A 26,260-nucleotide genomic window follows, 5' to 3' on the forward strand; every position below is an offset into this window, starting at 1 on the left:
CATTGCAGAAAGAGCTGCCCTACTCAGACTCATGCACGATGCAAGATAGTGTACAAAAATGAGCATGATAAGCAAAAACCCCCCATGCACTCAGCAGCTGTTCTGTAGGTGAAATCACCTTTTCAGTGAGACATCAGAACACAACCACCAGACTCATTTTATGGATAAGGCCAGCAATATATATAAATTTGTATCAACTGTCAACTAATCCCATGGATAAAACAAAACCAGCAATGCATTAATCCACCTCAAGTTCCCTTCTTCCCCTTCCTCTCTGTGGCCCCGACTCCACCGGTTCTTACTGACAATGTACATTTTTAGAAAAGGTCACAACTATCGTATTTCATTTTTTTTAAAGCAACACCATCTTTGAGAAAAAGAAAATCATTCCTCTTTTTAAAAATGAAAATAAAAATAAAAAAAATTATTGTCTGATGGCAACCCAGAGGCCAAGAATTGTTTGCCAATTGCTAAAAACAGTTCCCAAAGGCAACCTGGCAAGCCATGTATTTATTTATTATTCTCCTTCCTTTAGAACGCAAATTAATTTCCTATAAAAGTATTGTCAGCAGCAGGACAGTGTATGTGGTGCTCATGTTCACAGTATTCATAGTTTTTGGACAACAATGAAGGTCTATAGAGGACCAGAGTAATAAGGTATATCAAGTGTTTGCTACACAGGCAACATATTTTAGTAGGACCAGATCATTGCTGGTATTGGCCTGTTTGTGGAATTTGCTGACAATTACAAAAATATAGACCATCACACATTATTCTGAAAATTAACAGGAAGGTCGCGAGTAACTGTTGCTGAATTTTAGCAGCAATGTGCAGAAGGGCGACTCTAAAAGCTCAACAAATCGAGTTGAGTTTGAGTTGTGTCACAGAAAAAACCTCAATTAATAACTGTAAAGGGTTTTGTTGTTTTGGAATCATGAATTGGTTCTGCTCAGTATTAGGTAGGTATACCTAAAACCTAAGTAAGCACTAACTGTTAATAACTATTACTATTTAATCTTAGAGTTACTGAAGATATTTCTCAGATTGTATTCACTACAACAGACACACAGTTTCTTTGAGGAACATGGTGATTTGCTGCCCTCTTGTGCAAAGAGGCTAAAAAGATTCTGATCAACTTCAGTGCAGTTAGCTGCCAAAAATTCCAGCTTTAGATTTCTCGTTCAACATTTGACTTGCTTTTATCCTTGATGTAAGTAAAATTTTCCTTTTATAGCTTGTACATATCTGTAGAATGTTGCACAAACAAAATAAATGTTATTTAATGTCCGTCCAGTGTGTTCCCTCCATCATGCCTTACCCTAATACTTCGTTTTCTTTTTTGGGGCCACCGCTGCCGACAGGAGCATGCATGTTAGCAGCAAAACAAAACAACACTGTGGTTAGTAGGACATAGAGAGAAACATTGGGTGAAACCATACATGTGCAATAAATACTATGCACAACAAGTGTCCCTTCTGCTAGATAACATGCATGACATATGAGAAGGGCCTTGTCATACATTGCCCCTTTTGCTGTCTCCATCTCTGTGTGAGAGACTCAGATCCACCAGCACGACCCCCATGTCGTCCTCCAGGCTGTTTGGGTCATTCAATGGCAAAGACATCTCGTTTACCCTGTAAAAAGAATTTTAGCATCAGTCATACAACTCTATATTAGAGATGGGCCACCATGTGTCATGGTGGGTGCAAGTTATTCAGAGCCAAACCAAAATACTATGTGTTTTGACTAAGAAGCACAGCATTAACAACAGAGAGTAAAGTAACCAGCAATCTTCTGATATTGGACATTGAGTAGCTGGACTGGTGCAGATGTGACTCATCATTTTTAAGGGTGCTGCGAGCGATGATTTTGCATTTGCTTGCAAAAGAGAGCACACCAAAAATACCATACAGTTGAGTTACAAACACAAAAATGCAAAAAATAAGTTTCACAAACTATTCAGCCATGCATTTATTGCAGGTCTGTTGTTTTATACTGTGCATCTATACTGTATGCAGTAACATGGTAATTCAGTGTATGGACTTGAAGAGGTGGATTGTGCTCAAACGGGCTGCTTAAGAATTGAGCTGGACTTTTGGGAGGAGGTAAAATGTAGAATGTAGTGTAATGCAGTATAATAAATATTTTATAATTTTAGGGTTACAATATTATTGTTGAAAGAAAAGTGATGTTTCTTAATAAAAATACATAGGAAAAACAATTCATACTTTCACCCCTAGATGACAAAGTTTTCTTTTAAAGGGTAACAAACCAAAACTGCTGGGAACCAGTGGTTTAACTAAACATTGATATTGATATTAAATTATACAGTGAACCCCTTGTCTAGGTGTGTGTTCTTTAATCTAATACCTTTGTATATAGATTGTATTTTTTGTTTACCTCTCTACTTATTTTCAACCCTCATTTTCTTTTATTGTATTTATTTATTTAATAACCCCCCCTTTTTTTCTTTTTTTATCCCACCTACTTATTAGATTATTCTATTTTACTTTATATTTATTTCTTTATCTTTTCGTTTAGTTTTTTGTAAATTCAAATAAACCAACAAAAAGATAATCATAACAAAAATATACAGTAAAACTCACTGTTGAGTAAAACTTTTTTCAAAACACCTAATTTTCACCTCTTACTCAAGTGAATCGCCACACTTGAGCTTGACCGATGAATGGCCAGGGTGGTATATCATCTAGTAACAGCTTAGTGGAGAAATACAGTTATCAGGGTACAGTATGTCTGTCAATAAGTAACAAGAAATTGTAGTAGGCAAATGCTACAGACACCTTTGAGGTAATAGTTGACAAGTGTGTCTATTACATAGTTTGTCCACCAGAGAGCAGTGAAGGTTTATTTTAAAACTGTAGACTCTCCCACTCAGTATACCCACATATCATGGTCACAAACTACTATTTAAAATAAAGGCTGATAAATTGTCAGCAGATTTTTTTTAAGAATCCAGTATTCATTTATAAGCTTCACATTAACTGCGCTCTCTTCAGTGGCTTCAAACACATATGACACCCACACAGAGTTACCATCATCGTCTCACTGAGCACTCACTTGTCCATCTCTAGGTCACTCAGGAAGACACCAGTGGAGCCCATGAAGTCATCAGTTGTCAGATCACGGTCGTATACCTGTGTCATGTCAAAGAGTGTCAATACAGACTGAATTATGGGGACTATTATTGCAGTAGTGAAATATTGCTGCAAATTATGCATGACTCTAGAGCTGCATCACCTGAGCAATCTCCATAATCCGCCTACAAAGACTGTGCATTGCAAAAATCTTACCCACCTAGGAAACACTAGACAATGGTAACATGCCTCCATTTTAGAATAATGACCTTTTGTCACAGAATAATGCATTTATTTAATAAAAAACTGACACTAAGTTACCTTAATGTACAGTTTCTGGTTCAGATCCTTCACGGGTAGGGAGAAGGTCTCATTCCATTTGGGGTTGAGGTCTTTATAAACCACTTTGCTTTTGTAGAATGTTTTCCCCTCCAACTTGAATTTCACATAAGGGTCGCTGGTACCTGAAAATGATATAAATGCACAAACAAGCAGTTCAGATTATTTCCAGACCCTTCTTGTTAGTGTTCCTCACACTGATCAGACTGGTAGAGGGGACGGTGATGACCCCTCACCAGGACACACAGTTGTTTGTGAAGACAGTTTGTGCTATTGAAGATAAAACATACACCAACAGACCAAACCACAGCTGTTAAATTAGCCTGCATGTAAGGCTTAGGAATTTTTATTTAATAATTTTTATAGAATTTATTTATCGTACTTCAAATTCTTTATATCACTGTCTTAACTGCAATATTTGGTGCAATATTTCAACCACAGCATTCCTCTGTGCAATTATTCAAATGTGTAATATTCTTCCAAATCTTGAATGTAGGCTGTATTTAACATGTGACACATACTATATATTTTCTTATTGTTATTCTTACTAATGTATATCTCTTCTGTTCATTGTAGTATTGCACATATATTCATATTTCTATAATTTGAATTTACATACTAGTTTTATACATTGCAGTGTAACATAAGACACAGTTTTATATTATACACACTTTACACACAAGGCACACTACCCGTTTTAAAATTTAAATATTCACATATTCATGATAATTGTCAATTAATGTATTTCTTTACATTTATATTTTAACACACTTAAATACTCAGCATATTATACATACCTTATTTTTTAAAATATCAAAATATTTATATACTAATGCAAATTGTTGAATATAATTGCAATTCTATTCTTATATTATATTTCTATATACTTGTACTCATTTCTACTGTCTATAATTCTCAATGCTGGCATCAGAGCGACTGTAACGAATGAAAATTTCCATTTTATGAGATGAACTGACTTAGACCAAAATTAATTGATGGCATTAAATTATCAGAGGCTTATTGAGTCAGCGGCATCTTGTGAACCATTTCTCAAAACCTTACTTTAAAAAAGCTTTGTTTTACTAATAAAAGCACATCATTTTAATTCATCATCATTTTTTATTTTTTTATGTTACTTTTGGGTATTTTATTTCCATTTAAATATGTGTTATTGTAATTGTCTCATTTTGTTTTATTGCAGGCCTACCTCACTCACCAGTATATGAATGTATGGTTTAATGGGGAAATTTGTAGTAGAGCTAAAGTGGGCAGAAGACTAGAAAGGTGCTGGTCCGTTTACCATGCTTTCTTTTTCAAATCTCAGCCTTGCAAAGCACTCTGTAACTTTGTTTTGACAGCTGCTTTTCAAATGATGATTATTATTATAATGTTAATTACTTGGATGGATTTTTTTAAAGGCATTACTTTAATATATAGGCTATAAAATATTCTCCCTCAGCTGGTAAAGGACACAAAGTATTTTTGACAGACTTTAAGAAACCACTACTCTTTTTAGTGTCTTTTAAAAGCAGCATTGACCTGTCATCATGTCTGCCTGTAAATACCAATGAAGTGACCCTGCCTCTAATGTCCATGGTATTTCTAAATAACCATCATTGCATGTTTCTTCTAGGAACATGCAGTGGTTTCCAGTAATAGGGAGGACCAGCCTGCTCACAGTGTCAACTCTCATGCATTTGTATGGAGGATGTGGTTTCTGTCCTCCCCAACCGATGGGACCACAACTTCCTGAATCAATAACCAATCAGAATTCGGCTTCCAGCCTCTTGTGAAAAGTGACGACATAGCTGAAAACCTTGTGTTTATTAGTATTGTATGACTACATTATCACATGTAGATAGGACAACGAGTGGAAGTGTGAATTCAGAATAACAGCACGCAGTTCTTTACTATTAGGTTTGATGAGAGTGTTTTTATACCTTTCTGTTTGCTCAAACCATTTTCAGGAAGCACAACCTGTGACTTCCTGCTATTCTATCAATTGACCAGCTGAGGGCAGCGGGCCACTTAAACAGACCATCAACATGATCTCCGCTGTCTCCATGCCCTATGATCATGCCTGTTTTTTTAAGGTTTTGCTGTTACAATATAAACATTACATTACAAACCTCTTACAAAACAAACAAGAGTTGTCCACCAGCAACCTGCCATGCATGCAGTGTTTTTTTAATCTGATCAAACAGAAAAAATAAAAGGTTGTTTATGTGCCGCTTTTAAAAGACATTATGCTCTTAAGAATAATGCAGGAGAAACTAAATCCTCCTGCGCCTCGATTCTCCCCTTCATATTCTCCAATCTCATGCCCAGAGTGAGAGGCCTGGTGTAATGAATGCTGGGTGTGGCTCAGACAGGTTCTAATACGTTGTGTGGAATCCTGCCCTGGCTGTTGTAGGAGCTTCAGAGCCAACCTGACAATCGGCTGTTCTCTGTGTAACCAAACAGACACACAGACACACAGACACACACACACACACACACACACACACACACAGACACACACAGACACACACAGACACACAGACACACACACACACACACACATATCACACTCAAGCACCATTTGCAACATAAGTGTGAGAATGGGTGGAATAAATGAAAAACAGTAGTAGCACTTACTCACTGGGACAGACATTCACATATGCATCATAAATGATGACAGAGGTGATAAACCGTAAACCCATGTGTCAGAACTAACGGGTATAAATGAATAAGACTAATGTAACAGGACCCTGCATGAGTGGATTAAGAGACAGTGGGATCCGAGGCAAAGATGTGCAGAGGGCCGCACCACCTCTCCTCCATAAGAGTAAGACACACAGACTTTGTGGTGGTTTTGCCTCGTTTGTTGCTGTTATTCAATTTTTTTTTTTGTTATTTTATGTCAGAAATTATTTTTTGACTAACTGGCCAAGGTGGCTGATAGATAAAAAAAAAAAAACATACCAGCCAAGCATCTGTTTCACAGGCCAAAATGATAAACTGTCTTTTGTGCTTCACATACACATTTGTTTTGGTACTCTTCATTGAGATAATAAAGTTGACTGCAAACTGTAATACGAAGCACAGTTTTTTAAATGTAAAACTTATCACCACAGCCCGAGCATTTCAATAAGTTCACTCTGGTAAGCAGCGATGCAGTGCATCCATCTAGGGATTTTATTGTGAAGGTCGGGAATGAAAGAATTGGAGCTGATGTGCTTCTGCTTGACAGTATGGGGGGCAAAAAAAAAAGAGTTTAGTGTCTTGGTTTAAACTGTGTTATTATTTTATAACCTTCACGAGTATGGGCACAATGCTAGTTAGCAGCAAACCAGCAGCAAGTGTTAGTTTGGTGATCAGCAGATGTCCTGCATGGTAAACATTGCCCCAAAACCAGGAGCGCTCAAGACGGTCAGGTTTCGCCACACTGGACTCGTGTGTTTGTCAGAGACACAGAGAGTGGAGGAGCATCAGAGCCTGGCGCTCCTACATGACACCAAAACACAACAGCGACTCTCAGCATCGAGACTCTCACGTGACTATTTTGGTGCTAACTTTTACCAGCTAGTGTGCGGGAAACCCCTCCCAGATTTACTCACCAAACGGAAAAACCAAACCAGCACTTAATGCTTGGCGGGTGTTGATTTCAGACCCTTGTCTCTTTGTAATGTAACTGTCTGAGATAATTTTGTCTTTTTTTGAGGGGTCTCTTTGCAGTTATTTTGTGTGTCTTTGTAGTCATTTTGTTTCTTTTTGTTGTTGTTTTGTATCTATTTTTAGTAATTATGTATCTCTTTGTAATAGCTTTGTGTCTTTTTGTGGTCATTTTGTTCCTTTTGGGTGTTTTGTGTCTCTACATATAATTTTGTCTGGTTTGGTCGTTTCCTGTGTCTGTAATCATTTTGTATCTCTTTGTAGTCATTATGTCTCAGTTTGTAGTTGTTTTGTGTCCCTTTGAAATTATTTGTGTTTTTGGTCATTTTGTGTCTCCCTGTACTTGTTTTGTGTCTCTTTATAGTTCTCTGTGTCCCTTTGAAGTTCCTTTGTGTCTCTTTGGGTTCTTTTTGTGTCTGCCTGGTTGATACCCATTCATTTGAGTGACATTTTACAACTGAGTGTCAGTGTAGATTTGGGCCGGAGGGTGATACTGAATAAAATTCCACTTCTGCACCTCTTATTGAGTTTACTAACGTACTTAAGTATTATGTGCTCCTGAAGCTTCTTTGTTTTGACCATTTAGGTTTCATTTTACTTTCTGGTTGCTGAAGATCCTGTTTATTTAGTGTTGTTTGCATAATATCAGACTACAGGCATCTTACCAGTCCAACCACACCGTGTGGGTCCATTGTGTCGTGCAGCTCTGAGCTACAGAACACCTGCCACCTTCTGCACACACAACTACAGTACATGAATACACAAAGAAGGATCTGCTGTATACATTGTTCTTCACATGTAAAATGATCTTTGCATTTCCCTGTTGTATAACATCATCATCACACACTTGGGACAGATGATGCAGCTGTTATAGTGGTGGTGTTGTTGATGGTGTTGTACAGTAGTTGTTGTAGTAGGATGGGGTTTCTCACCACAGCGGTCCCTGATGACCAGGTTGCGTCCTTCCTTCAGGTTGATGGTGAGCAGGAAGGACCTGGGAAGATCCCTGATGCCTTCAGACACACTTGGGGTGTCGTTGCCCATTTCACTCTAGACACAATCACACCAATACATTATCATTATTCATTTTATTCAGGGTTGCCCAGACATTCATTTATTTGTGGCAGCTTGTCACAATACCAACATCTGGCACCATATAGTCATTTTCTATTTTTTTGAGCTGGTCTGTTCACTGGGAGTGCTGCTGGAATAAATGTACCATTCAGTTATTTATTGCACCACACTCTTGGAGTGCAGAGCATACTGGTCGACACAGATGGAGCAGTAAAATGCCAGGCATTGTTTAAGTGAAACTTAACTGTTCGTTACGCTGGCTCTGAAAGATTGTTTTCACTCGCCTTTGCAGCAGCTGCTCCTCTGATCCATCAGTATGAGCTGATCAGTTCTGATTAAATCAGCTGATCAGTTATCTAAGCTGCTGATCAAACACCATGAAGTGTTTTTGTTTATCAATCATTTTAGAATAACATCAATAAAAAAACTGTGGGTCTACAACCAAACCAAATTGTTTGACATTTAGAAGCTTTATTCATTATACTGACATTCGAATTAACATTCCAATGCTCTTTTTGCATTGCTTTTTGTAACAGCCACAAATAACATTTATTCATGAAATAAAGTTTGATTAAAAAAAAAAAAGAATTACTTCAAATAGCGAATTTTGTCTAAAGACCCTTTTTTAGGATGATGACAAACATTTGACGTTTTATTTGAAAACCTCAGTGGAAGCTTTAAATGTAAAAAAGAAAAAAAAGAAAACACTGAGTAGAGACCTAGTTATGTCCACATTTCCCCTCACTACACAAGCCCTTCCTATGAACAAAAGCTGTTACGGGACTTTTTTTTTTTACAACATGTGACACTTGACTGAAGCTCTGCAGTTTTGTTCTTCTTTCACTTATTCAGTCTAAAGTGACATATTCCTCAAATACTGGAATTTATCTGTTGCATTATGTCTGTGCCTCACATTTTTGTACTTTTTTTAGTTGTGTTTTGACCATGTTTTTAATATTGTTTTGATACAATATAAAAAGCACACTCTATGGAAGGCTGTATGCATATGTATGCTGTCTATGTTTTCTGTCCATGCAATGGATTATTTAATCACTATTAAGCCTCTCCGCAAAACCCAAGCATCTTTCACAAAATAAACCCCAGTCGCCTGGAGTCACCCGGCTCAGCATCCCAACCCTGCCCAGCCACAAAAGCCAGGATGACACACAGTGAGAGCTGAACTACACACTGCCTACTGTCCCATCATGTCCTGAACACAATAATCTGGAATTAAACTTTGACACGGGTGTGTGTCAGCCAAAGCACAATGCTTGTCAGCATGATGCTTAACAAAAAAAAAAAACACCAGCAGAGCCACTTGACAGACACAGTCATTTAAAAGATGTAGCTCAAGATAAAAAAAACAATACACTCAATTTTTCTGCATGATATTATCATTTGTGAAATAAATCATTCGGGACACAGTGAATAAAATGGCATCACTTCAAGAGTACAGAATCACCATTCAAAATGAATAGCAGCACTTACATTTTGGTTGTCCCCGTCTTGTAGCCTTTGATTGTTGATGTCATACTGTGGAGACAAAGACAAAAACATGTCAGAAATCTGTCATGTGATATATGAAAAAAGTGTCAAGTCCCAGGTTTCAGTCTGCTGATCAGTTAAAGGTTCAGGAACTGAACTCTCTCTTTGGCATTTCCACCACCAGTGCAAATCCTCTGAGCATTTATTAAAAATTCCTGTATCCTGGGGACTGAACAGCATTACACCAAAGAACACAGTAATGAAAAAAGGGGAATTTGCTTTTCTGCTCTCTTTCTGCCCTGTTGCTCAGTTCAAAGTTACTACATTTCTGAGCCTTTACCTCCATGTAAACCACAAGTGACTGAGCATTTGCCCAAAGGAACAATATTCATGTTGTTCATGAATATTGGTGTTGTATTGGTATACAAATTTGGTGTTGAAATTAAAAAAAAGGTACAGAATTATTCCTTGGTTACATAACAAGGAGAAAGTGCATCTGTTTCTTGTTTTGGTTGGAGAAAAGCAATTTGCATCTGCGACACGTCTGTCTTAGGAATGAAGACGAGAATGGTGATTTTCCTGTTTGGATTCATGTGTTTTTCAAAAACTCAGTGAGTTCAAGAGATCATGCTCTGGGGACAAAGACAAAGACAAAAATGACTGATAAACTCTGTTTCACACTTTGTACAATACATCTGCTACATACAGATTTACTAAAGTAGTCCTATGCTGCAATAGCACTGCTTGTAGTGAACTGTTTTGGTCCTTATCACTTATATGTGTAAAAATGGTCTAGCTATATTATTTTCATGGCACCAGAATAGTTGGGAGTAGCCATCATTACAGCCAGATTCAACATAAAAACAATGAACCCAAAACTGTTATGTCTGTATGGATATTCTCATAAAATCAATTGTAAGCTAGGACTGGGACACTTAGTTTTATAGTCAAATACTCATATTTGATACACTATAGTCAAGTACATGCACTAGTAAAACAATGGTTTTAAATATAGTTTCCAATTAAAAACCTTTTTAATGAATGTACACATTGTCTGAGGCAGTTATAAATTTGCTTGCAGACTATGAACAGAGTCAGGTAAGAAAATATTAAATACTAACTCTTTGCATAAAGCGTTCATATGCACAGTTTAAGCACAGATTTGTGCATATGCACTGTTTGTAAATGAGACCAGTGTAATTTAGGTCTTTGGGGTGTATGGGGTTCTGTTTCTATCAGTATGTATACTGGCTGTGAAAACAAATATCCCCAAATATGTATGCCTCTGTGCACGAGTCAAATTATACTTGCAGTTTACATCCATGTCTGGTACAACATAGATGCTTCACACATATATCTTCCCTCCTGCAGCACAGAAGATCTATACAGTCAGTTTTGTTAGGTCACAATGACCCTGACCTTTGACCTCCAATCACAAAATTCTAATCAGTTCATTCTTGAGAAAATTCCTTAGGGCCTTCTTTATTATTTATTATTATTATGTTTATAGGAATGAGATGGATGCAAGGTCACAGTGACCATGACCTTTGACCATCAAAATCAGTTTTGTCCATGAGTCTTAGTGGATGTGTGTGTGCTAAATTTGAAGAAATTCCCTCAAGGGGTTCTTGAAATATCGTGTTCATGAGAATGAAACGTATGGACGTGCGGACAACCTGAAAACACAATGTTTCCGGCCTTGCCTATCGCCAGCGCGGAGGCATGAAAATGATTCTACAGGGATTATTTATTAATCTACTGAAGTAAGGGAAGATCTGCCACCCTGAACTGCGCAGTGAGGGCAGACACATGGCACATGACATTATTCTTTGTTTGTGTATTATCCAACAAACAAGGTATTTACTGAGTCATGAACTTCTGAGGTGTTTACTGAGCTGACATAAGTCAGTAGCAAACATGATGAAAAGAGCATCGTGTCAGGCTATGATTGCACAGGTGTCTCTGGACTTTGTTCTGTATTTAAACACGGGCAATATTATCATGACGGTATGCAGACTTAATCATGAATTCAGACTCCTTTGACTCTTTGTGTCCAGTTTTGACTAATGATTTGGGAAATTTAGACTACTGTGATGTTTAAAGACAGGCAACTTACAGAACAATAGTTAAATGGTACCATTGGTCCAACAGGCATGACATTTTAATGTAAAAATTAACTTTAGAAAATTAGGCATACTTAATTAACTTTACTTATGTTACTAATTGTTTGAAAAAGTCTTTGAATGACCAAAAACTACGTTACATTTTAATGCAAATACATTTATAGATGTAGCCTTTGTAAAAAGTTATGAACTGGGACATTAAAACTCCCACTTTAAGTGCACTGGTACTGTAGTGAGACATGCGCTAACTACCCAGAACTTGAGGTAAACACACAATCAAGTCAGTCATTTTGAACCACATAAATTTTGTCCATTTCTTCCCCTTGATGCATGTCTTTAAATCTGTTTATCGATGTCTGTGATGAAGTGTTTTGTAAAGATGAAATAGTAAAAAACTTTCCTATCATGATTATAGTGATCAAACTTATAACGATTATTAGTAGCTTCCCAGTAGTGCCAAAAGGCACCAATAATGTCGGAAAAATACTGATATACACACTGCAATCATTCACCTAGTTCTATATGGAAAACTACCAATAAAATCAACAACACTATGCACTATTTTTTGCACAGACATTAAAACAATAACACGGTCTTACACAGGTTACCCTATGCAAAAATATGAAAAGCATATCAAATGTGCATAACCTTTAAATATAGCCTGTCTTTGAAATGCTTGTTAGAGTCTGTGTCACTATAGAAGAGGACATGGGACCAGTAGCATCACTGGGTTTGGCTGCTGCACACCCAGTCTGTAAACAGGGGAACTTAGCAAAATGGATCCACGCTGCTGTACCTGCGGGACTGTTGTTAACTTTGGTTGATGCTGGACAGTATTTACTGAAAGTTTTTCAAAGCAGAAGACTTAAACACGGTTTTAATGATAACTTGAATCTGAAACAGTCATAGGCCTCTAACTGTCTGTAATTTTACTGCGGTCTACGTGAAAAGAGTGACCATTTCATCCCTAGTATTTGTATGTACATGTGCTTCTGTTTGTCTGGGTGTGTTCATTTTCCTCTGCTGTACTCAGGCCTCTCTTGCAAAAGGTTTTGGATCTTATTACCTGATTAAAGAGCAGTTATATACCAAGTGTCTCAATGTGGCAGTGGTTGCTGAAGGCTTTGTCCATCTAGTGACTTTGAGGAGCCAATAACAAAGTCAGAGATTCGAATCATCAGCCGGAGACCCCTCATTTAACTGAGATAGCTTCAGTTTGAGAGTTGGGTTTTGTTTTGTTTGTTTGTTTTACTTCTGAGGACATTGTGGTCCCCAGATTTTGCTGCGGAGTGAGTACTCTTGACTTTCACATTACTCTTTAGTGCAAGCAGGTGCAGACACGATGCAGCGGCGCAGAGAAAGAGGCTCTGAGATAACATTATCTTTCTTCTACTTTGATCTACTACAAAGTACTACAGTTGATAAAAACTCAAGAAGTCTCCAGTGTAACACCAATAAAGATCGAATTCATGAAATCACGTAAAACAGCATAGTACACCATCATTATGGAGCGAAAATAACTAATTGACTAAACTGCTCAGTCGTTCAACTTTCTGGAATAACGGTAGCTTAAATCACAGAGTTCTACAAATGTCTTACAGATGCAGAATTTAGCAAGCTACGGTTTACATAAGTCCCGTTAAAAACTGCTATTACACCAAGAGGGAAACATGATTGACAGGTCTGCTGGGTATCTACCTGACACAAGGTGCGGTTTTTTAACTATCAGGTAACAAAAACAACATGCCAGAAATTGACACCCCCCCATGGCTGCAGTGTTTACACCGTAACAGACATTTCTCTCAGGTCTTGACATATGCAAATATGTATGGCAACAAAACATCTCCAAATACATTCTCATACTTTTGGAGCATTTATAAGAGGGAGTGTTGCGCAATTTGCAAATCCTGAGAAATGGAAAGGTTTGTTTCTAAAGATTTATACCTCATGAATGACCAAATAATATTTAGTCAATGATAAATAAATGGCGGTGGATCACTACATCTTGGGCAACCTATCTTTGTCTAAAAAGAAATGTCAGCCCTGAATTTGTCAATCGGATATTTCAGGTATGTCCTCCTAAAAAATTGTAATTTGCGTCTCATTGATCTTTCCTCTATCATTAACAATACAGTGAAAGATCAATTATCTAAGTTATAGCTACCAAGTGTTAAATGTAAACATGCCAGTTTGGCACCCGTGCCATGAGATATGAGTGATTAAATTTCATAAACCGGCTGCATAAAAACACATACGGCATTTGTGCAGTGCTGCTGGACACTATTGATTTTGGAAGGTCCTATAACTTCAGCTTCATCCAGCTCCTCCAAGTTAAACTTTGTACATCCTGTGCAAATACACCTGACACCTGACACCTCACACCCCGGTACAATAAACCTGCAGACATTTCACTGGAAGCACCTTATCTCTCTACTTGTGTGTCAGTGGGAAACTAAATACAATACAATACAAGCTTACTCTACTGTCCTGCACACTTGCAATGATTCCACAAAAGCCTTATACATAAAATAAAACATGATACCAAAGTAAGAGCCCATATTTGAAAACAAATATCTCTCCAAATGCTACCACCCAAGAAGTTTTAATTTTTTTACATTATGATATAGAGACCTTTTGCTTTTATTTGGAGGACTTAACTGTTCTTTTTTAAATTCAATGAACGTTTCAAAAGCAGAGTCCGTACCTGTGAGCTGTCCTGGGACGCCTCCACAGAGGGAGGGTCTGGGCTGTACACGGTCATCATCTCCGGCAGGGCCAGCTCCTCAGGCTCCATGCCCCTGGCAGGTCTGTAGTTTGTCTCCGTAGGGCTCTTCTCCTCCTCACAGATACTGTTGAATGAGTCCTGGGAGGAAGCCCAGTCTGTGTAGTCTGCAGGTACACTCCTCCCAGCTCCTCCACCCACTTCACCCATCGTTAGGCCACTCCTGCCTCCTCCCAGGCCCCGAACAGGCTTGACAAGTGGTGTGGAGGGGTTGCTGTAGTAGGTAGAGTCGTACTGCTGGAAGTGTGTGCGGTAGGTTGTTTGAGCGTACTCTTGCCTCATGTCCCGCATGTCTGGAACGGAGGAGCTCATCCGATGGTCCATGCTGTGTTCCGGCAGCACGGGCTTCTTGCTTGGGCTCATCTTGCCTCGCCGGAGGTGTGGCAGCATCTTCTGGCGGAGATGCTGCAGCACGCCTGGCTTCTTAGAGTCCATGATGGGAGAAGTTTCAGTGTGTGTCTAAGATCTGGACATCACCGACAGCTACACAGCAAAACAGAAAGGGAAGAGTCAGTCACGCTTATTTATATGCAGCTATGACAGACGTAACACTGCAATATATCAATGTCTATCCCGACGTGCTTACAATTCCAGACATTCATAACTGACTGACAAACTCTCAGTCTGACTAAAACAGTCTCTGTTGTAAGTGACATGAATAGTTGTGTAGATTTATTAGTCATTTTTTAAACAAAGTAAACAACGTACATCTGAGGAGTTAAGGGATGAGTTGATTAAATCAGCAGCTAATATGAAGATTCCATCCGGTTGTTTGCATGTTGCTGCAGGTTGCATCATTCAATTCCTGCAGTGCATTTTTTTTAAATTTGCATCACAGTAGGGCTGCAACAATGAATCGATAAAATCAATTATAATCGATTATTAAATGTGTTGGTGATTAATAAAATTATCGATTACATCACTCGCTGTGTCACAGGACTGTTTATGTCACATGCAGACTGGAGAAGCCGGTGTTTTGAAGGGGCACGGCGGAGGCAGAGAGGACGTTTCATATAAAAAAAACTTCAAAAGTTTGGGAGCACGCTCAGGCGCGCTCCTGATGCACGCTGTGTGAAACAGCCTCAACAAAAAATGACATATGTTCAGTTTTAAAGTGAGGAAACGTAACAACGTATGTTGTCAAAGCTGTCAACATTTAGTTTTTGGATTGTTTCATATTTGATTTTGTAGTTATTTATTATTCATAATTTTATTTTATTTTGACAGCTCAGGGATGTTCAAGCAAACCCCTGTTTATGCACTGCACTTTTTGCACTGTTGTCAATGATAATTGTTTTTGAACAAAGTGTTAGGAGAAAAAAATGCCTGCTTTATTATTATTTCTATTTTTATTAAATCCGATTCAGCGATTAATCGAAAAAATAATTGACAGATTCATCGATTATCAAAATAATCGTTGCAGCCCTACATCAGAATATGTACATGCAATGCAGCTCCATCAGGTCTTCATCAGCCGTAAAATTATCATCCTCCATGAGTTAGGGGTATATAAAACACGGGTGAAATTGATTGAGAAGTGACTGGAATCAATAGTTTTCAGGAAACTGTCTGTTGAATTTCATTCTACCAGCCACTTTGCTTAGTTTAGCTTAAAGACGGGAAACAGTTAACTTGGCTTTGTCCAAAAGTAACAAAATCTCTAAAGCGCGTGAATTAACAAGTTATATCTTATTGATTTAATCCATATCAAAACAAAATGGCAAGTTGTGGTTTAAGGGTTATGTGTGGGACCATGTCTTGCCCTGGTTGTGACTTTCTGGAGTAACAGTCCAGCACATAATACACCGCAACACAACAAGGTGTCATCTTTACGATGCCATTTTTTTTCTTTTGTTAGTTTGTTAACATATTAAACAAATGAGATAAAGTGTTTATTACTGAGCTTTAGAAGTTACCATTGGGCAGAGTCAGACTAACTGTTTCCCCTTATTTTTAGTCTTTATGCTTAGTTTAGTGAAAGAAGTATTTCTCCAATATAAGGGCACCCACTTCCAGTTCACAAACTTTCACTATTACATATAAACAGGGCACCTAAATATGTTTTTTTAAAACATTTTATGAGAGAAATAGGCAGTGCAGTAACATTATCTTGATTTATATTCAATCATCACTGTCTAGTTTTACAGTTTGACCGGATTTCTGCCTAACTGAGAGCGAGAGAGAGAGAAGGAGGGGCAGGTCAGTCCTTTAAATCAGCTCCATACTCTGTGTTTACGATGGCAGGCAATACGAAAAAAGTACAGTTTGTAGTTCGAGCAAAAGTCCAGGAGATGGTGAAACATTGTCAAATGATGTTAATTATATCATTTATTTTCACATACGCTACTACCCACTACGCTACCCACATTGTTTAGATACAAAGCTGATTGAAAATCATCAAACTAAGTATCCTTTTAACTATCTGCATACTGTAGCTTCATATTAAGTAAAGCTACAGTCTGCAGATACACATACACACAATCTCCTGTTGGTTATAGTATCTAAATGTCCTCACAAACACGGCAACACCAGACTCCCTGAACTCAAACATGAGACCATCCTCCACTCAGCACACACCGTCTTCAGAAAAGACAAAAAGAAATCCTACATCCTAGGGCTGGGCGATAAAATCGATTTTTATCAATTAATGTAGATTGTTGTGGTTTAGGACAATTTTTAAAATGAAAATCTAGATTTTCTCTTTAACTTCTTCCGCTGCTCTCTTTAGGCTTCCGTAGTTCATAATGGGTTACGCCTTTTTAACTCCTAGAGATGTCGTTTTATCCCATTACAACAGACCAATGGTCTACTACTTTAAACACAACGAATTGCACAATGTGTTAACATGGATCTAATGTTGAATGACAGTTAAACGATTTCAGAATTGGTTATTTTCAATACTCTACTGTTTCAACTGCAGAACTCTGAGGGCCTCTACTGACAGGTACACCCAACCAAGAAAGCAAACAGGTGCATTTTCCAAAATGTATAACTATCCCTTCAAGTCCTTTGTTTGTTCTTAAGTCATTCACCAGACATGCGGTCTGTACACAATATATAACAAGAATCACCTTCACTTATGCACACAGTGGTGACCTTCACTTTAATACCAGCACTGACAGGGTATTTACAGAAAATATCTCTCTGTTGAAGCAATCAACACCTGTTCTCCATTTAGGAGGAGATCTAAACAGTGTAATGACAGAGACCATCGCAGACAGATGACACATGATCAGGTCTTAGTACTGACACAAAAGAGCAAAGGAGGAAGACAAGAAGGAAGGAAAGAAAAGTAGCAAGCATCAATGTAAACAGTCCTCTGGAGACTGATGATTAACTCATGTTGCATAAGATAATCATTAAATAATATATCATTCTTCTGGGTCCTATGTCTGATATCAGATTTCAGCAGGAAATCTGATAAACCAATGTTATCTTAAATCAACACATAAGAGCTATGTTATGTCAAAAGCTTTAGAAAATACATTCTCCGTTATGTTTCATCACATGCAAGGTTATCCAGCAGATGACTGTAAACATTTCACTGGACACAACAAAACTCCATGACTTTTCCAAAACTTACAATTTTTGACTAATTCCATGACTTTTCCAGGCCTGGAAAATGTGAAATTGTGTAATTCAATGACTTTGTCAATATCGAAATATATATATATATATATATATATATATATATATATATATACACACTATTTCTGTCAAGCTTAAAGGTTCCCATGTACACCTAAATGTGATATGAAGTAATCATAAAGTTCATTTCGGTTTAAATATTTATATATTTATATTCTGTCAGACACTGAACATGACAAATATACTGTAGAACAGGCATCACCAACTGATAGACCTATTCAACTAAAATTCAAAGGAGGTCCAGTTACTAAAATTCCCTCCTAGCAAAGGTCTGAACCTCATACCCAAAAATCAATATCACACTTAATTGACCCTTTTACTTTGATTACGATTAATGGACAATTTTTTTGTTTTCTGCCTTTTTTTTGTGATTATATTATATTTTGTGGTGACAATGAAACGCTGTGGAAGCACATACCACCCGGTTATCAAACACTCAGCTGTACTCTAGAGTCAAAGTCGTTCACTGCATTTGGTTCGCTGCAGCGCTATTCTTGTTATCATTGGCTGTTAGTCAAAACATCTGTCAAAACATGGCTGGAATGCGCTCTGTCAACACTTTAATCGACTACGTTTCATATTTCAATCGAGGAAAAGGTACTTCGCAATTGATAACGTTATCATTTTATCACCCAGCCTTACTGAATAGAATTAAAAATGATTCTTTTCTATTCAAATGTCCAGGTAGGTTTGACAGTAGGTGGCTTTCCATTACAGATTTATGCAAAACTTAAGCGAAATTTTCCAAATGTCAATAAAACTCAATGTAAAATGACTGCGTTTCCACTGAGTGATGTGTGCGACTTCTGTCATGATGTTATGTAACTTCTTCTCTCGCGAGAACATTAATCAATATTAGGCAGCCATGTATGAGGAATTTCTGAGTGATAAGTCCACAGTTTCATAGAGGAATTGTGGATTCAAATCTCTGGATGATCCGCTGAACTTTTGAAGGGTAATGTGATGCAATAACAGCTCTTGTAGCGCCTGCTGCATCATGCTGGAGGGAGCCAGTTCCTACCAACAAGCACATAGACATAGCATCATGTGACTTAGAAAAACGAAAAAAGTTTTTTGCAATGCATGTTTTTTCTACACTGAGGTGTTTCCATTACGCATATTTTTCATTCACAATTTCAATTTCTGCAGTTTGAGGGTTAATGTAAACCCAACTAGTGGGCCAGTGTGCACAACACAAGTAAGCAGCTAAATTGACATCACTCATCGATTTAATTATTTACACATGTGCTTTTCCTCCTGTGACATGTCAAAATGCCTTACAGAGCACATGACTGAAAAATGCTGTCTGTTTGAACATGACTCTCAAAGCTCCCTAGCAAATAAGTAGGGGGGGAACATACAGTTCAGGAAGAAGGCAGGAAGTCCTTCATCCAGAACCAAGTGGTCACATGAAAATATTTCTTGGGTAAAGGGGCAAAGATCCCTGCGTATTGTCTTATAGTGAGCTATATGTATGCACATCTATGTGTGACATCATCAGATCTCTCCTTTGGACGTAGCTGTTTTATCACTGTTAAGCCGATGCAATGTTTTACTCTCCTGACCTGATGCTGAATCTGTAACAAAAAACACAATCTTTTTGAAAGACTGCACAACATCTCGACAGCAGACCCCACAAGATCAGTTGAATCTTTCACGTCAAGTCAAGTCAATTTTATTTATAAAGCCCATTATCACAAAACACAGTTTGCCTCAGAGGGCTTTATAGCGTACGACATCCCTCTGCCCTTAGACCCTCACATCGCCTAAGGACATGGGACTCTAAACCTTTTTTTTCCAGTTGTTTGTAACCTTATCAAGGATTATTCTACAAACATGAGAGCAGGAACAAAATACAAACACTACATAGCCATGGCCTTGCTAGCTACAGTAAATCAACACTTCACTGACACTTCAACCAACAAAGCCAAAACGCCCTAAACCACAACTCTGGCATGTGCTGCATTGTAGGTGCAGTTCATGCCCTGCAATTATGCAGAAACTGCAAGGTGAACATGAATGAAATGGTATGATGCTATAGTAAAAAACAATGCAAACGTACATTTGAAGCGACACTTCTGACTGGCGTTGACACAATACTGGAATTTCTAACTTCTAACTAAATATATTAATATATGTAACCATTTTCATTGCAATTATAGCAAGGCTATAACATGACAACAACCACTTCTCTTTTCTTGATGTCTATGAACATTAATAATTACATATTTTTGTATTACTGAAATTAATTTTCTAAAACAACCATAAACTGCACAACAAATAAATAAATAAAACTTTGCTGCAAAAGTCTATATGCAACTGGAGTAAGTGTGACGAGTGATGAGAAAATTGCACTGTGAGTGAAAGTAAATGGAGCGGCGTGTTTGGAAACTCACTGTCGGAGAGGAGAGAGAGAGAAAGTGATATTGATATGGAACTGTGTCAGATATTAAGAATCTGTATTGATACTGTAAATCAATATTCTTCACAACACCTTCTCTTACTCAGGGCGATGGAGGAAGTATTTCATAAAATGCTGCTGACCTGCTTTGCATCATCATCATACTGTCGAACCTTTTGGAGGTGTGTCTAATGGGATTATCAGTACAAACATGGTGTGACAGAGGTATGTCATTTTTGGAATACAGCCACTACTATGTCATCAAGGCTTGTTCCTGAAACTGTGTGTGTATCAAGCTGAGTCACCCATCATTCATTCAGTTTAGTGCAAAGTCTCTCTCATTATGTAAAACATCTCCATTTAGACTGAAATGAACAGGAGGAAGGAAGACAAAGCAGTCAGTGCATATTGTGATGCGTCACTAATGCTTTAAGCTGTCATCTCTCTAAATGATCTCTGCAGTACAAACGGCAGCAGTACCTGCCCCGCCGCAGCTTCTAACAAAACCTGATTTTGTAAAGCAGCAGCCTCATAAGCCTCTTACTGAGCCCCATACTTTGTACGGTCATTAACTGCGACCAGCGACCTGCCATGTTATCAGCTGGGCAGAGGAAGTGGAGGAAGAAAGGGGGAGGGGACAGATGAAAGAGTAAGACAAGAATCAGTGTTTACACAACCCACAGAGATGATGACAGATGTTAAGAAACATAGGACTGCACGATATGTGAAATATATATATACATATATATATTCAGTTATTGACATAAATGGGATCATAATATGATTCATGATGACAGAATTTTGCAGCATTGGTCATTTTTGCATTTCATTTTCACTGACAAAATATAAAAAATATGATGATGTGATTCTGGATGGGGTCTGTAGCACACAAGCATGTTACAACCCATCTGAAATATCATTTTTAGGCCATAGCATTGGTTGCACGGTTTTCCTTGATCAAAAAAGTGATGCTCCTCCATTACTTGGCCATATTGCATTTCGATAATATTTCAATTAACCCTTTCATACCTGAGCAAAAACACGGGAAGAAGGCAGCGAGCACCAAAACAAGAAATGGCACAAAACTGAAGGGCTTAAAAATATAACAATTTAGTGACATAATTTTAAATAAGTAATTATGATTATCAGAAATATAATTTTCCCCTTGCATTTTTCTTTGTTTCCCCTATATATTTCCCTAGCTTTTTAAAAATAATTTTCTACATTTACAAGTTTCTTGCAATTAATGAAACATTTATTACCAAGTTGCGAAGTGCCTTTTTTCCTTGTTTTTGAGAAAATCACATCAATTTGCTCAGGATTCAAAGGTTAAATTACTTATAAAAGGTGTGTAAAAGCAGCACAAGGAAAGTGATGTTACTCCAGGTTAACGGGTTAATTGTGCAGCCCTAAAGTGAAATAAATAAATACAGAGGTAAAGAGTCCAAGTATTTTAAAATGTGACATCTAATCTCAGACACTAATAATAAATTACAACATCAACAATAATTAATCAAAGTTTTCACTGACATTTTTTGTCGCAAGGGGATTTTAGTACGGACAAATCGTTTTCCCAGGAATTAGTCTACACCCACTTATCTCTAGATCCAGTTTGCAGAGAATGAGTGAACTAATGACTCAGATATCCTAGATTCAGAATTCTCTATCCTGACCCAAATACAGGGATTAGATGGTTGATGACTGAAAGGCTGAGAGAGACAGCAGGCAGAGGAAAAGGATGATGGCCTGACAGCGGCCTGACTGCAAATCTGTCTATTTATTCAAGAGACGACTGACCGAGAGGAACAGTTTATCTTAAGTATACAAATTTGTCATGATCCTGTCCATTAGTGTTTCAACAGATACATTGTGTTGAAATGACAAAAGACTGAGGCTTTATTTAACCAAAATTTTTATGTCTTTAAAGTCACAGTGACATGAAAAATACATTTTTCCAATGTTCATGGCTCAAAACATCCATTTTGAGAATTTTATGTCAATATATTTTCTTTTGCTGCAAAACATTATATTATTTTTGATGACTACTCTCAAACATGGGGGTGGGTAAATAAATGTATCCAATGAAATATGATGGGGGGGGGGGTTAACCCCATTCATCATATAAAGATTTATTGGAGTTCAGTTAGTAGAGCAAGGCATTAGCAGGAGGTGTGTGTTTGGATTCCAGCTGGCAAAAAACTTTGTTTACCTTTCCAAAAATGATGGTTGAGGTCTAATTTACTGGTATTAACATCCTTCCAACAATCCTCTGCAGCTTCAGAGCTCTGCATCTCTGCATCTCTCTATAGCTCTATATACCGCGCAGCTACTGCTGTGATCCGATAAGCCACGCTTATCAATATTTTTACAATAATAATGGATCAAATAACAACATCTTAAAGGGAAACCAGTGTTTTTCAACATTGAACTCTACGTCCCCATGTTTTGGTGTCTTAGAGACTAAAAAAGAAAAGCATTTTTTTAAATTGGTCCAGTATTGAGCAAGCCTGTTGCAGTCAGCAGCCGCAGAACAGACTGCAATGTAACCACTTGGGGCATGTTTGCACCATCAATTAACAATTTATTGCTTGTTTTTGCCTCTGACAGGCTCATACTGTCAGTGTAAGTGTGTCTCATACATAAGGGATCCCTGCAGAGAAATGAATCATTTTTCTTTACCCCTTACTTGTCCGAGTCTGTTTTGTTATTATGTGTAACCAAGTCTGGTCTGAAATCTTGCAGACTTTTTTCACACAGCCAAAATCAGCTAGATATTCAGCCATGACATTGAAAATCTTTTAGATTTCTTCTTTTAGAGAACACTAAGCTACTCTTTCTCTACAACACAACAAAGTCTCCCCAGCACTCCTCTCTCAAGCTGCAACTCTCGTTTCTGACTGTTGTCACCTTTCACGAATAATGTTTTTTTTCCTGTAGGGTTCTTTCTGTAATGTTAATGATATACATTGACTATGCATAAAATGCATGCATTACAGCCATTTAAGTGGTCACAGTGCTTTCTCTAAATACCGAACCAATATCAAAATTTGTTGGCTCCGTTAGTCACTTTGACACAAAAACATCTGAAAATAGGATCCATGTTAAAAAAAAAAATACAGAAGTTCCCCTTTAAGTGAAAATGTTTGCTCATAGTGACAAACCACAAGCTGTAAATAGGTTTGTGTGTCGACTTTATGAGGTTTTAATGCGTCAGTGCTGTGCTGAGTTAAACATCATCACGCACTCACACACTCATGGCATGGCCATAATGGCAACAATTCTGTGTTCAGTATTGAACCGCCATTCTTCAGATTAGCTCTACCTCCTACACCACGGCCACCCGCTATTACGTTAAATAGCAGATAATTGAGACACGATCTAAAGTAGTGACGTCTTGTGCTTTTCCATTTTAAAATTCCCCACTTCATTATTCCAGATCCTTTAAATATAACCAGGCTTATATTCCTATTTTTAGCTGAAACTGAAATCTTGACTGGCTAGTTCAACCCAATGCTGTGGTGATCCAGAAAAGGAGCCTTGCAGGGAGCACCAGTTTGAAAACAGGAAATATCTTTTACCTACTATAATCATTGTTACTCAGCAGAGGACAAACCAGTTAACCAGCATCCCTGCCTACAGGGATTAAAGCTTGCATTTCTTTCTCACCATCACATTTTATTGGTTGGGTGTTTTACTTCTTTATTACTACTGTACTTCCACTCGTGTCAGAGCATCTTACAATCCATTTAGGCTTACATTCTAGAATCAACAACTTTATACGAAGGCATCTGTTTTTACAGTGCTCCAGCTTTTTTGTGTGGCCACTCAGACATAACCCTTTTCCACCAACACGGAACTGGTTCCATTCCAGGTCCCGCAGCTAATTCTAAACCAAACAAAAAAAAGAGGTTCAGATCCCCAAAAAACTGGTTCTCAGCTGGAACCAAAAACCAGCAGGTTTTCCTTGACCTGAAGTGCAAACCATGACAACATCAGTGGACGTGTCATATTCTCCAGACTGGAAAAAGAGGACGGAGAGGACAACAATGAAGAAGTCAAGTGAGAAAGTGTCAGACAAAAAAATACGGGTCACTTGTCTCATTTATAGTTGGTTCTTGCTTCTTGGCTAAAAAACAAATATCTGTAATAATGAAAGTTTGCAGGTAATCAATGTAATTCCCCATTGCAGAAAAAAAAAACAGAAAAAGTCATTGATTTTATTTTCCTAGAAGGCTGCAAGTTATTATTATTTTTTTAATATTAATAATTTATATAGAATAATTATTTTTTAAAAATTACATTTGGCGTCTGTGTACTGATTACAATATTGCCATGCAAAATACTGCAATACAAGGCTGTAACTTTTCCACCACTCCTATTGTTTCTTGTGTTTATTGTTAAAAGTTTTGATGTATTGAAGGCATTTAGAAAATCAAAACTGTTGTGCTGACATAGATCTTAGCTGTGCTCCGTACACGTCACTCTACAGTCTTTATACAGAGACCCTCCCTGTCAATAAACACTCTGAATAACCAGCTCTGAACTATTACACCAGCAAACAGGATTTACAGAGAGCATGGTGGGAAACAAATGTCTACAATAACCATGTGACCACTACTGAAGTGTCCTTGACCATAGCTACATGATTTGGCTATCAAATGAGTTGAGCTTAAACCTAATGTTTACTGTAGGTATGGTCCCAAAAAAACGGTCCATTGCTGATAAACAAAACCCTGATGATATCATGTAACGGAATAATACAACCAGGTGGCCACACAGCTGAGAGGGCCATGACGTTGATCTGAGAACTGCAGTGAAGCCAGAGGGGTCAGCCAGATTTAAGCTGGACTAAACAGATACAGTTTGAATACACAGACTCCACAGCTGGACAGATATGGGTCAAACCAAACCCGCGTTCCAGTTTCTCAATGGGGATAAATAAAATTTTCTTCAAATCTAGATTTAAAAATACAGTCCTTTTCCAGTTTAGATGGCAAATGACATCCCGTGTACAGTACATGTCCAATGCCAGCGCTATCTGTGGACATGTGAAGGCTGTAACGCAGTGCTCGCTGGGTTCAAGGTGGCAGTGATGATAAATCCATCCCTTCTGCAGAAAACCTTGTCCAGAAACTCAACTCACTAACCTCATCTGCATCACATTTCAGTCAATTATCAATTATTTCAGCATTGAACAAACAAGATAGTGAACCCAACATGATGATGGGTGAAAAAATTCATAAAGGAAACACAAAATGACCAAGACGAGTGTTCTGAAGTAAGTTAAAAAAAAAGAAAGGCAATAAGTAAGAAAGTTGCAGTATATTTTATGGAAACATGTTGGACAGAAGAGAACAAACACACCAGTTAACCTTGAGTACCTGTGTACAAATTCTATCACATAAAAGTCAGCAATTCTGAAATTCAGATATATTATCTCATGAATTTTACTGTAATACACATTACCCTTAAAAAGCTGTTGATTCTACTGATAACAAATCTCTTTGGAATTATGTAATACAAGTGGATAAAAAGAAAAATGCTAATAAAGACGACTTCTATTGTTGCTATATGAGAATAGAGAGTGGCCACTGCAAAGTTGAGAGAACACTATAACAGAGATATAAATTGATGAAGTGCTGTAGCGGAAACAAAAACT

General features: G+C 37.7%; 1 protein-coding gene across 3 annotated transcripts in view; it reads right to left on the minus strand.

Moving 5' to 3' along the window:
- Positions 1-26,260, minus strand: part of mctp2b (multiple C2 domains, transmembrane 2b) — a 51,696-nt gene that overhangs the window by 23,493 nt on the left and 1,943 nt on the right. For 2 of the 3 annotated variants that reach the window (XM_042484169.2, XM_042484185.2), the window contains exons 2-8: positions 14,475-15,035; positions 9,651-9,695; positions 8,021-8,138; positions 3,417-3,559; positions 3,079-3,155; positions 1,520-1,634; positions 1,319-1,351 (exon numbers count right to left, since the gene is read on the minus strand). In XM_042484169.2, coding sequence (XP_042340103.1) covers positions 1,319-1,351; positions 1,520-1,634; positions 3,079-3,155; positions 3,417-3,559; positions 8,021-8,138; positions 9,651-9,695; positions 14,475-14,987 — 1,044 coding nt within the window. In that variant the 5' untranslated portion in view covers positions 14,988-15,035. The remainder of the gene's footprint in view (positions 1-1,318; positions 1,352-1,519; positions 1,635-3,078; positions 3,156-3,416; positions 3,560-8,020; positions 8,139-9,650; positions 9,696-14,474; positions 15,036-26,260) is intronic. The other variant, XM_042484178.2, reaches the window with a different exon arrangement.

This window comes from Plectropomus leopardus, chromosome 1 (assembly GCF_026936395.1).
Source record: "Plectropomus leopardus strain MGB_pleo_1.0 chromosome 1, ASM2693639v1, whole genome shotgun sequence".
Taxonomy (NCBI): domain Eukaryota; kingdom Metazoa; phylum Chordata; class Actinopteri; order Perciformes; family Serranidae; genus Plectropomus; species Plectropomus leopardus.